This window comes from Anopheles gambiae, chromosome 3 (genome assembly GCF_943734735.2).
Source record: "Anopheles gambiae chromosome 3, idAnoGambNW_F1_1, whole genome shotgun sequence".
NCBI classification, from domain to species: Eukaryota; Metazoa; Arthropoda; class Insecta; order Diptera; family Culicidae; genus Anopheles; species Anopheles gambiae.
The window spans coordinates 12,263,761-12,277,062 of NC_064602.1; the positions used below are offsets into that span (position 1 = coordinate 12,263,761).

A 13,302-nucleotide genomic window follows, 5' to 3' on the forward strand; every position below is an offset into this window, starting at 1 on the left:
GCTGATTCCGGAACCAATCCCGGAGCCGATTCCGGAACCAATTCCGGAGCCGATTCCGGAAACTGATTCCGGATCCAATTCCGGAAACTGATTCCGGACCTACTATCGGGAAACGATTCCAGAAAACTTCGGAGCTAGCCGGAATCGATTCCGACGAAATCTTCATTTTTCCCATCACTATTACAAACCATGACCACAGCCATGAACGTTATCGCCTCCAGAAGTTTGTACGAATTGCTGCTGGTGGACGGGAACACACCAAAACAAGCTCCTCGAACGATGGCCATCATTTCAGTTGCACTTCCTGGAGCTGCTCCAGAAATAGCTCCAGTCCGCTTATCAAGCTCCGTTGCTTAATGCTCTGTTTGCAAAACAAACCCCCACCCCTCGGGAACCTTGGGAACGATTGCGCTCAATGCTGAAGTTTCGACATCATCATTCTTGCGATCGCCACCGCCACGGGTTCTTCGTTGGTGATCCGTCATTGGGTAAAGAAAAGAGAGGGAGAGAGACAAAAAAAAACCAACCAACGCCCTGGACCTTTGTCACGACTTGGAAGTACGACCGGGCACACGAGCTGCTGGGAATTTGCTGAAACACTCAACACGGAAGGAAGCGCCACAGTGTTGCGCTGGTGATGGAACGAAACGTGAAACCAGTAAACAAACCTCCATTCCCACTCCGCTGACCCCGCTGGATTGTGGACGGTAGCCGATCAACCAATTCCCAGGATCATTACACGATCCGGCTGATCTAGTTTGGGCCAGGTTCGTCCAGTGCTTGCCATTGCGCAATGATTGAGCGTGCTTAATTCTTGGTCTGAGTGAAGTGAACGATCGTGCTGAGTGCAGTTGCCAGTGAACATTAACCCCTCCACTAGTCAGTGGGACACACGCCGCGCCATGTCGATCGTGTGCAGGCTGCTAGTGAGCATCGTCATCCTAGGGAGTTGCCTAGCCACGGCAGGCGACGTGGGTGAACAATCCACCGCCCGTCCATCATCGGTCACGAGCGAATCAATAACGACCGTTGACAAACGCCAGTTCGAGCTGAGTGCCTCCGGGTAAGAATGGGTTTTAGCTTTTCCTATTTTTCCCCCCCCATTGCTCATTGCTGAACTAGCATTGCGGTGAATGGGTTAATGATTATTTCATTAGCATAACTTTAGTCTTTCGCCTTCCGTTGCTCTTATCATCGTTGACGGAGTGCGAGTAAGTTGGAGAATAACAGGACCCTCCCCTGTTCTGCTGCGAGCAAATGAAACATTTTCCCACATCTCCACAACACGACCGCTGTCGGCATACTTCCGAGCCGAGAGACATTAGAGCTTGACTTTACCAACCCCTATTTCTTCTGCACAGTGCTCTATAATTACTCTGTGAACCAAACATACACACAAACGTACAAAAACACAGGTTTCGAGAAGGGGAGGGAATTCGGAAATTAAGTCACCTCATCGGGCATGCACATTTTTAATCATGGGATACTGGTCCCCTTTTCCAGCGAAAGTCAAGGATTAACGGTTGCGCAAGATAAAGCACACCCCAAACCATCAAGCCTGTCAATACAAACGGTGCTCACACACACACACACATCATCCTTCTTCACTTTCAGCGAGATCCTGCACGACCCAGCGACACCGCTGCCAACCCTCGCCAACGGTCACCTCGGGTTCGCCGTGTACGAAGATGCGGTTTACCTGGCCGGCCTGTACAATGGTGCAGGTGGTTTGAGCCATCGCGCCCGGATACCGAACATGGCCAACGTACGGTTGTTGCTTCCCAGCGACTTAACGCTCGATCTTGCCAGGGGACTGTTTCGGTCTGACTTTGCCAATGACGGACGATCTTTTCGATTGACTCATCTGCTCTATCCACACGCCCTGTATCGGCGTGTGATCGTGAATCAGTTCACAATCGAACGAGTTGGAACGAACGACGGTAAGGTTACACATGTTTTTGATAAAATGTATAAAAATGTTATCTTTTTTAACAAGAAGGCGGTTACTGTGTATGCGAAAGTATGACAGGGAGTTCAACAGAGACAGAAAATTGGATCCCACATTTATAATTGTATCCTGTGTAGAGCTTCCTGTCGCTTTTAAACCGCCATGGAAATGCTCCATAGGGAGCAACACATTGTTTTTTCTCAGGGTGTTTGCAGTGGCACTGGTGACCCCTTTTTCGCCCTCTTTTTCCAAACAGTGTGACGCTCAATATTGCGATGCACCTGCCTGGTTTCATAAGAGGGTGCATTTTTAAGAACAGAATGGGTAGTCAAAGTAGTGGAACATAAAACATAACGTGACATTCCCGTAAAGGGACATGATCTGGGAGTATTGTGACAAATTTAAATGTTTATTACAATGCTATCGTCAAGGGCAGCAAGGAGCATGATGGGAAATGTGGAAAACATGGCATATTAACTTAACGGATTCTAATAAATGTAATAAACACATTACGCCCGTACTTACACTAACTGTTTGGGATAGCTGCTTATTAGGTGTAGCCAAGCAGATGTATATTTTATTAGCTGTTTCATTTAAATGTTTAAAAATGTAAATGTTTCAAACTGCAGTACTCTGTCTCCTTGTTCCAATCTTGGTGTTCATTTTTTTGAATACATTTTCTTTCAGCGTTAGTAAATGCACTGTTATATCTGTTATATCTGTCATTTTCCCGCAGCAAGAACCCTTCAAAACACAATTATAAACTTATGGACGTCACACGTCTTCCTTATAATGTAGTATTAGATTTTGGTATTCTACTTGATTCTAATCTTAGGCTAAATCACCATTTTGATGTTATCATTAGCAAAGCAAATAAGACTTTAGGCTTTATACTTAGGTCTAGTCGTATGTTTCATGAATCTTTGTTTCTAAAATCGTTGTCTGACTTGTCTAGACTGTTGCTTGGACCTCGACACAAATTACTAAAATAGGAAAAAATAGGATACAAAACAAATCAACAAACAAAATCCCTTCAATTGCCATACGTAGGCTGCCATGAAGAAATTGATATGAGCTTCCATGGTACGGGTCGCTCTGTATGTTGTACGAATTCCAACTGGAACTCTTTTTAAGCTTCAGTGCTTGCGTTCAGTTTATCTTACGTTCTTATTAACACATTTTTAAGACAATACTGTCAAGCCAAGAGTTTTTTTCCCTTATAAGTCCAATTTCACGCTTAAATGTATTATTCCAATTAATTCTATACCAAGCGGCTGAACTAACTAAAATCTATGCCTTAAATATTTCCGAAGTCACAACAGCGTATAGCACTACCAATAACTTTACCACAGCAGTTAACCAAGGGTTTAAATTTCATTCTTATTTATTAATGTAATTAATATATCATTTAACAAATACTTTTTCTGAGGATATACTATGTAGTCAACAGAGAACTTTACTTAACATTTTGGATTATAGGTGTCTCTACAAATACACAATTTGTGCCATTTAACAGTAATTGAAATGCTCCAAAATTCTTCTTATTTGGTGCAATAACCTGAGACGATCTAGGCCTACTTAAAACGACTAATGAGCTTGGCTATATGACATTGGGCAGTCAAGTCCTGCGTATAGGAGCTCGGTCAATACTGGGCTTGAATCCATGACGGGCATGTTGTTAAGTCGTACGAGTTGACGACTGTACCACGAGAACGGCCATTTCTCAGTACCATAAATCCAATCTGCTTCTTATTTGGTGCAATAATCTTAGTCGATCTAGGCTTAGCTAAAACCCCTAATGAGCTTAGTTATATGACTTTGGAAAGTCAGTCCTACGTATAGGAGCTTGGTGCATACGGGACTTGAACTTATGACGGGCATGTTTTTAAGTCGTTGCTTATTGCTTCATTGCTTTAAAGTGGAAACAATTGTACCTAATATAAGACATACAGGTCTTAAAAAGTGAGGGTTGTGTGAAGTTAAGTTTATAAGACAAAAATATAACCTTTATTCACTTTCAGAATATCATAATTATATTCTCTGAAGGCTGCATCTCTGCCATTTTACAAAGGAAATGATTATTATCTCAGTTCTAAGCAAAATCATGATCTTGAATATATATATCTTATTTTTGCTAATTGTTCGTGAAGTTTTGTATTTTGGAGTTATGTATCCGTGTTATTCTCGTTCCGGACGTCCTCAATACTTTGAAAGACCAAATCTCATAAGCAACCAAAATCATCAAAGCTTCAACATACTGTTATTAAGTCCAGATCTTTCTTCCGTCAACAACGCCTGTCCTGGAGGACAGCAATCAAAGCCACACACCATGACAATCTCATCGCTTGAAAGCACACACATACACACACCGCATCGGGCAATTAAAACCGCACTATTTCTTCCCCGCTCGCTCTTCTGCTGCTTAATGTATTCGGTACCAACTTTTCCCTCACCTCCAGAAAACATCAGCCTTCCCATGATGCCAGCGCCCGCTTTCACCAGCGAGGACATTCAGTTTCAACCCATCAGCACACACGATGCCCGTGTGCACTGGAGCAAATCGCCAGCGCAGCCCGGTGACGCCAATGTGGATCCCATTTATCAGAGCTGCGGCACAACGCTTCAGGTGGAAAACGCAACCTACCAGAATCGGGGCAGATCGGTCTGTGTGCTATGGAACCGTGTCCCCGAACGGTTGGTGCTGGGAGCGGGCAAGCGAAACGTCACCTACCGCTTCCTAATGGCCGTCGATGGAGCTGAGGCAATTGCGCAGACGGAGTTCGAAACAGGTTCGCTTTTGGAACGGGTGAAACAGTTCCAGCTTAAACCTAAAAAGAATTCACTTACTTCCCGTTCAAAATTCCACCACACAGATAAGATTATTTCCACATGCCACCATGTACGGGCGTGAAACTTCACGCTTCACTGCCTCACTGACGCTGCCAATCTTTTCAATTTCTTCCGCTCTGATCTTGAGCGATCTCTATCTAATCTAGTGTCTAATCTAAAATAACATAATTCACAGCCCGCGCCCTCTCGGACGATGCGCTGCTCGAGTCCCATACATCACTGTGGCGTTCGTTCTGGGCCCGTTCGGACATCCTAATCACCGGAAACGAACCGTTACAGCGTACCGTACGGGCCAGCCTCTACTATCTCGTCAGCAATCTACCGTTCGAGGCAAGCTTCACCGTGCGGAGTGGGCCATTTTGGGGCCTCAGCCCAACCGGGCTCGGGCGCGGCGGTACCAACCTGGACGACTACGAAGGTCACTCGTTCTGGGACACGGAGGTGTGGATGTTTCCCGTGCTGAATCTGATCGATCCGTGGTACTCCCGGCTGCTGATATCGTACCGCACGAAGATGCTGCCGACTGCCAAGCGGCTGGCGCAGGAAGCTGGATTCAGGGGCGCTCGGTAGGTTATACTCACGAAAAACAAAAAAAGATCAGCATCAAAATGTTCCGCTGGATATTTACTTAAAATTTGCAACCAGCTTCCCTTGGGAGAGCGCCTTTACGGGGGTGGAGGTAACGCAACCCTGCTGCCCAGCCGTAGCCCAGTACGGCCATCACATCACGGGCGATATAAGCTTCGCCCTCCGGCACTATCTCGGCACCACGCACGATCGGGAAGGGTTGCGGCAGCTGGGAGGCTGCGAGATGGCTCAGCAAATAGCCGAATTCTGGAGCAGCCGCGTTAGGTTCAACTATACCGGCAGCGAGCAGTACGACATACCGGGTAAGCGTGGGGCGCCACCGTCGGGCGCCATTTAACTCGAATCGGCGTTGTAGTAACAGCGTGTGTGTGTGAGTGTATGTTTTCGGTTTTTATTGTATGTTTCAGCGGTAATGGGACCGGATGAGGATCATGAAAATGTAACGAACAACGCGTACACGAATGTGGTCGCCGGCTATGCTTTGTATTTTGGCGAGTAAGTAGAAAGCGAAACGGATCAAGCGGAGTGTGTTCCCATACCTGAACAGAGCTGGTCTAGTAGTTCCCAGTGGTTCTGTGGGAGGGTTGTCCAACTAATTAGATTGAAAAAGCGGGTCCGTCCTTCGTAGAAGACTGCGGTCGTACAAAGAAGACCCCGGCGGAGTCGGCGGATCTGCTTGATATGTTTGATTATGTTTGTTTTTGTTTCTCCTCAGGCTCTCCCGCTCTCTGGTCGGGGAAGCTAATGGATGAGCCAGCAAATCGTCAGGTTGTTGGGAGAACACAAGACAACCACAAAAGGTCGGAACAGGACAGGAAGTTTTTATTTTTCCATCGCGCCTTTTGTAGCTGATCTAGTTCCGCCCGTGGCTGTCGAACGTACACGTAACGGAACACGAAAAGTTAACGAGATTGTGTTAGGTCATCTCTCTTCCGGTTGGGTATACGACATCTCTCGATCACTTGTTCGATCAAGAGGTAGCTAATCTGATTAAAATTATAACCTCAAAGACATTCCTCTGCGCACAACTGCCTTCTGATCTGGAAGAAAGCATTACGGTACGCTTTCGGAGAGGAACGATCTAACGGCGATCATGTTTGGGATGAGCTCCAAACTTCCTCCAAAAAGGATCAATTGACCTAACAAACTAACTGAAGAAATAATCGAAAACAAAAAAGGGAAATCATATTTCTGAGATCTTCGAAAAAAGGTTGTTTGTGCAAAAAACAACAAAAGCCGTAGCTCCAAATGATTGCAGCCCGCCTTCTTCCGCCCATTTGAGCGGCTGGCGGGTAGTAAATTAATTTTATGTGTTTTTAATGTGCCACAAACGCGGGCAGTCTTCTCGAGCGAGGCTTCACCCCGGTTGGGTTGATTATGAACCAACCCCCGTTACGCTGAGCGGGTGTGCCAAATGTCAGCTCTTAATTGATTCATAGTTCGTAAAAACAGAATCGTCGGAGGAGTGATTTTATATCACCCCCCGCGCACCCGTACACCGGTGGTAATTAACAGGTCAAAAAACAAGAATACAAGATGCGCTTGCCTCTTTCCACGCGTGTAGATTCGCCCGCTGCATCTGTGAAGCTGACGGCAGGGACGATAAAGGATGGAGCGATATTGCCCGCCATATCAAGCTTCCGTACGATGAGATCGGTGACTTTCATCCCCAGTACGATGGGTACCTGGCGTCCACCGTCATCAAGCAGGCCGACACCGTGCTGATTGGCTATCCGCTGCAGTACCCTGGACTGAAAGCGTACACGCGCTGGAACGATCTGCTCATCTACGAACCGGTAACGCGCTCCACCGGACCGGCCATGTCCTGGAGCATGTACGCCGTGAACCATCTCGACATCGACAACTACCGCGAGGCGGCACAGAACTTTAATCGCAGCTACCAACCGTACGTGCGCGGTCCGTTCCGAGTGTGGCAGGAGCTGCAGGGACCGGCCCAGCACGGTGCACACAACTTCCTCACCGGTGCCGGTGGATTTCTACAGGCTGTCCTGTTCGGGTATGCAGGCCTGCGGGTGTATCTGGATCGGTTGGAGGTGAAGGCACACTATCCGCAGGAACTGTCGGGCGTTGGGCTGGAGCAGCTTCAGGTAGCTGGGATACAGTACCTTGGAGCGCTTATCACGGTAACGCAGTGGGGCGACCGTGCGGAGGTACGCGTGACTCATCTGGACGGCGAGCTGACGATAGAGCTGGGCGATGGGAATGCCCCCGTCTCGGTGGTGTGTAATCGTGTCTGTAAGTGAAAGAGAGCAGCACCGGAAATGATAAGGGATGATAATCGGTAGCGATAAAAATGGGATGTAATTTTGGTTTTGTATTTTGTTTCAGATCCAGTAAACAAAGGAGTAACAGCGATAATACGGGCCAAAGCGTATCCGTACGGCGAGTGTGAGCTGCCAAAAGATGTAATCGGGAAGTGAAAATAGAAGGCAAATAACTTCCAATAAATTGTGCCATTCAAGGACATTCTAACTGTATGCTGCTACGAGCACTAATAACTTTATAACGTCTTGAATTCAGAGGTCGACACTTGTCTACGTGTGATTTACCAGACAACAATTATACTTTGAAGTGTTATACTCGGACTTTTGCTTCAACTATTAGCCATTTTCCTGCTGTAGATACAATATTGCCTCTTCACTATGGACAATATGGATGACACATCTGCAGAAAGCCATAATATTATAGTAAAAATTATAGTAGCTATGCTCCAGCTGCAACTAGCCAAAGACCGTTCCAGAAGAACGATTACTAAATGTGATGCTAGAGGTTCACTTTTGAGCACCTACTCGTATAGAACCTGAGAAAAGTACTAACATACGCTGAAATGAACGGCTCTACCCTCTCTGCTGCATAGCCTAGCCTTTGCTTCTTGGGAATACTGTCTATTCCAGTCGATATAGCAAACCAGATCTTATCCAACGCGAACGCGTTCGATGAATTCAGTTGTGTAGGTACGATTTAAACACCAACAGAACACAGATCGAACACCAGTTCGAACGCGTTCGATGAATTCAGTCGTATAGATACGATTTCCACACCAACAGCACACGTATCGAACACTGCTGGACAAATTCGACGGCGTTCGAGGAATTGAGTTGTATGGGTACGATTTCAACACCAACAGGGTACATTTTGACGACCCGTTCGCACGGTGCGAGAAAGAGCGAGAAAGCAATATGATTTTGCACGTTTTATGACCACATTTATGTGTGCCGTCGAACACTGAACGGGACGTTCAAACGCGTTCGGTGTAGTCAGTTTCTTTCAAAAGTCCTGGTCGTTCTTTTTGTTAAGAACCTCGTTCGTTCGTGCACTTTACCGAACTGTTCGAACGGTGCGATTCTCGTTCATTTTACACATGCCTAATCTATTCCTATGATGCTTTTACGCCAGTAATGAAGTCTTCTGTCTCTGTTCTGTTCAGGTGTCCTTTTATTACACATTTTCGCCAATCTCTAGGTTGTCTGTCAGGAATTGAATACATCACAAGTAGATTGTGGGCCATGCAGACCTCTGTAAGCTTCTCGATCTTTAGGGATTGATGTCTTCTCAATAAGCTGTCATTCTCGACAAGCTGACGGGCTTCATGTAAGATTGTGTAACCACACAATGCTTGGCTTGATAGCCGATAAAATGAGTTAAAAATAGGTACATAAAACCATTACAAGCTAACACTTGTCTGTAACTTAAACAAGCCTGTCTGTGTTTATACAGACAACCTACCTACCAGCACATGTCTTATCATATCAAGATAAACAAGCAATGTAAAGCATGCCGAAAATGTGTAACGATTAAGCTGCATGTAAATCCATTTCCGAGAAAGATTGTTTTGGGCAAAACGGTGTTATAACACCAGCAATTCAACGGTAAAATTCATCAAACCGTACAACATATGGCTTCAGGGTGGTTAGTTGGGTAAAAATACATGTAGCTTAACCCCAAATCAGCGTCTTATCGATTGCGAATAGATATGATTGAATATTTTCGGATGACAAACAATGTCGTTCGTGAATCAATCGTCTTCTTGCCAGCACCCCTCCCCGTTTCAGACCTGTGGTATTTCTGAGAAATCTTATCACATACCTTACCCTATGGGTTCTTTATCTTATCACCTTTTTCGATATGACGTGCTCGTTCCCATTCGTCCGTTATTGCGCTATAAGCGATTGGTAACGTACGCCCATCAGCTCAGTATTTTTGCACTAGTGACTGGTGAAGGTAGTGCACCTTCCCGATCGCGTATAACAGTATGACAGTTCGTCCGACTGTAGCCTTAAGTTTGCTGGTGGTAGTGCTCGGTGCGTTCGCCAGTGCCCAAAGTGATACAGATGATGGGAATTATCGTTTTCAAACTCGGCCACCGCTGCCGGACGCTTCCGTGATGCCAACGCTGGCCAACGGAAACATCGGCTTTGTCGCGTACGGTGAATACGTCCACCTGAACGGAGTGTACAATGGGCTGCGTGGTAAGTCGCACCGTGCCCGCATACCGAACTACGGCAACATACAGCTGACGGCCTGTTCGCCCAGCAGCCCAGGAGGTGTAGCGGACACCTGCATCTACCAGCTCAATATGCGAACGGGCAAGTTTGTGACGGTTGAGGAGACGGGTGACTACCGGCTAGTGCACGAGATGTACCCCCATCGGTACTACGACACAGTGCTAGTGAACCGCATTCGTATACAGCGCCTCGGCTCGACCAACACCATCACGGCACGGTTGTCTCAGATCCCAGGACTGCAGGCCGCCGACTTTACCTGGCAGCCGAGCACAGAGTTTGTCATGGGGGGCCAGCTGTACAAATCTCAGTGCGGCGTTACGGTGCAGGTCGAGGAGCCGACCGTGCAAGCGTTCGGGCACAATGTGTGCGTGACCTATCCGGCCATCCCGGAGACGGTACAGATCGAACCGGACACGATGGCTAGTGAGTTTCTGTTCTGTACGGCATTCACCATGACGGAGGAGGACGGTCGGCGACAGCTGGAAGTCGTGACGGGTTTGACCGGTGCGCAGGAGGAAACGCTTCACATGCGCGAAATGGATAGGCTGTGGGAGCGTTACGGTATCAGTGTGGAACGCAACGATGAGCTCGACCGAGTGATAAAAGCAAGTGCGTTCTATCTGTTCAGCTCACTGCCGGCCCATCAGGTGGCGGCCTCTAGCGGGCGGTATCCATTCTACGGGCTTGCACCGGCCGGTCTGGGTCGCGGCGGTATAGAGGAGCAAGAGTACCAGGGACACAGCTTCTGGGACACGGAGATTTGGATGTACCCGTCAATTCTGCTGATGGATCCCATCAACGCGGCAAAGGTGCTGAGCTACCGTACCACCGTCATCGGTGGAGCACGCATGAACGCGATGAAGCACGGTTTCGAAGGCATCCAGTTCCCCTGGGAGTCTGCCTTTACCGGTACGGAGGTGACACCAGACTGCTGCCCGGAGGTGGCAGACTTTCAGCATCACATTACCGCCGACATTGTGTTTGCGGCACGGCAGTATTTCTACGCGACTGGCAACACGGACTGGCTTAAGTCGCACGGTTGCCGGCTGGCAGCGGACTCGTCGCTGTTCTGGCTGAGCCGGGCGTCCTACAACAACGCGACCGACCTGTACGACATCCACAATGCAATGGGACCGGACGAGGACCATCCGAACGTGTCGAACAACGCGTTCACGAACGTGATGGCGGCGCACAATCTGTTCTTTGGTGAGTTCGCTTCGTGCTACTGCCGCGATCAGACGGTCAACGAGACTGTCCGGCGGGAGTTGCTGCAGGTTGCGCGTGGATTGACGCTACTGTACGACGCTGCGGGTGACTTCCATCCGCAATTCGAAGGATACCAGCCGGGCACACCAATCAAGCAGGCTGATACGGTGCTGCTGATCTATCCACTGCAGCACCCGATGAATGTGTAAGTGAACAGTAGGTTTGATCGTGATGATATGATCCTAAACCCTAACACACGCCTCTCCGGCTTATCGCTCCAAACACCTCCACCAAGGCAAACAATCTGCGCCAGTACTCGCAGGTGACGCGTGAAAATGGACCGGCAATGACGTGGGCCATCCACACGATCGGGCACCTGGAGCTGGGCGAGGTGCAGCAGGCAGCCACCATGTTCGATAAGAGCTATCGCCAGTATCTGCGCGCCCCGTTCAACGTGTGGAGCGAGAATGGGAACAATGAGCCCGGGGCGGGCAACTTCATCACCGGTGCCGGTGGGTTCCTGCAATCCCTCATCAATGGGTACGCGGGCGTGCGGTTGCATCAGGACCGGTTGGAGATTAAGAATGCACGGTTGCCGCCGGACACGCGCTCACTGCATCTGCCAACGGTGGAGTACCGTGGCGTATTGTTTGCGCTGACGGTGAACGAAACCGGGATTAAGGTTGCGATCCGGGTCGAGGGGCAGCCGGATCTGAAGCTAACGGTCGACGGAACGGAGCGACCCATCTGCAAGGATTGTGAATGTAAGTGATAGCTCAGTAAGGGTGCGTTTTTGTAGCAGTTTGTCGCTCATGCTCTATTTTTTGACAGATGAAGGCACAACCGCTATCATACAGCAGACAAAGGACCAAATATTCGAAGGCTGCCGACTGCGGCCAACTACGCTGGGCGTGAAGGTTGCGGACCAGACGGATGCGGCTCCGGCTCTTCGTACCACGGCGTTGGCTTTCTTGTCCCTCATCGTTTGCTCGTTGCTGAGCAAGATGTTCTGAGGAATCAAACAGAGGGAGCTAATGTTTAAGGCGTGTGTTACAAAATATTTTATAATTTTGTTTCGTAATTCTAAAATATGATGTATTATTTGTTTGGCTTTTTTGAGATTTAATGTTATGTTTTTGTGTAATAAATAAACGATGCTCTTTTCACGAGGTTTAATACAAAAAAAATGTTTTGATCATACTTTAAAATGAAGTCAGTCCCCAGTTGGAAAAAGCTTTTTTCTAAATCTAAAATCAATAACATCGGATTGGCAGACAAAGGCGCGAGACCATAAGCGAATTCGGACACCCATGAGACAGGTCAAGATTGTAAAGCGATTGAAGCGCAAAGTAAGTAAGTAACATCAATAAATGTCACAACAGGTAGATTAAGTATTTTTAAAATTCATCTCCTTGTATAAAAGACAGTAAGTCTTTAGCAAAAAGAAAAAATATCCTATTAACTCTTCGCTCCTATTTCAATCGATGCATTGATCCCGGAGGATTCACATCATTCACTAACTATTACTCTGTGCGCACATCTCTACAGTGTAAGCTCGTTGGGGGAGCCACTTTATCGCCTAAAGGTATGCAATGCCAATGTGATGGCAAGCTGTAGAAGCCACGATACGGAGCGTTTAGACGTAGCGCAACAATTTCACGCCGTGAAGCGTAAAAATGGTAGCCAAAATAATGCTTAAATATATATATTCAACTTTCATCCTGCATGATGCAATCACATTTGATGAAATGCCACAGTTTTCAAACGCTTACATATGATATGAAAATATTCACCGTAAAACAGATAGTTTCATAAAAACTTCTCATCGAATATTTCGATTTTGGAGGGTAAGGCACAAAGCATGTTTTACAAATACGAAAGATAAAACAGCAAAATATATGGATATAGGTTGTTCAATATGTACGTTCTTAAGTAAACCGTAATAAAAGATAGTCGAAAAGAGTATAAAAGTGTGTGTTACAATTTTGTTTCGCTCTAAACCTAAACAGACATAGGCAAGCTTGTTACTTTGTTGTTTGTACGTCAGCGAGGAAATGGTAGCAAGTTTTTGTTCCTCTATCATACAAATGACTTACATGCAGAAAATAGAATGATCCAACGTAAGAACATTTTCAAATATACTGACGCATTCCATCGATTCCATCGTTTGGATGTTTTCCATCT

General features: G+C 47.0%; 2 protein-coding genes across 2 annotated transcripts; both read left to right on the plus strand.

The window, feature by feature from the left end:
- Positions 1-225: 225 nt before the first annotated feature.
- LOC5668234 (protein-glucosylgalactosylhydroxylysine glucosidase) lies at positions 226-7,884 on the plus strand. Its single transcript, XM_061655449.1, has 8 exons — positions 226-1,063; positions 1,615-1,940; positions 4,408-4,737; positions 4,974-5,364; positions 5,444-5,688; positions 5,794-5,881; positions 6,951-7,642; positions 7,736-7,884. Exons 1-8 carry the CDS (start codon positions 903-905, stop codon positions 7,825-7,827), a joined length of 2,325 nt encoding a protein of 774 aa, XP_061511433.1. The 5' UTR covers positions 226-902; the 3' UTR covers positions 7,828-7,884.
- Positions 7,885-8,619: 735 nt separating this feature from the next.
- Positions 8,620-12,284, plus strand: LOC133392906 (protein-glucosylgalactosylhydroxylysine glucosidase-like). The gene is made up of 3 exons (XM_061655452.1): positions 8,620-11,323; positions 11,404-11,882; positions 11,950-12,284. Exons 1-3 carry the CDS (start codon positions 9,660-9,662, stop codon positions 12,129-12,131), a joined length of 2,325 nt encoding a protein of 774 aa, XP_061511436.1. The 5' UTR covers positions 8,620-9,659; the 3' UTR covers positions 12,132-12,284.
- Positions 12,285-13,302: the final 1,018 nt, after the last annotated feature.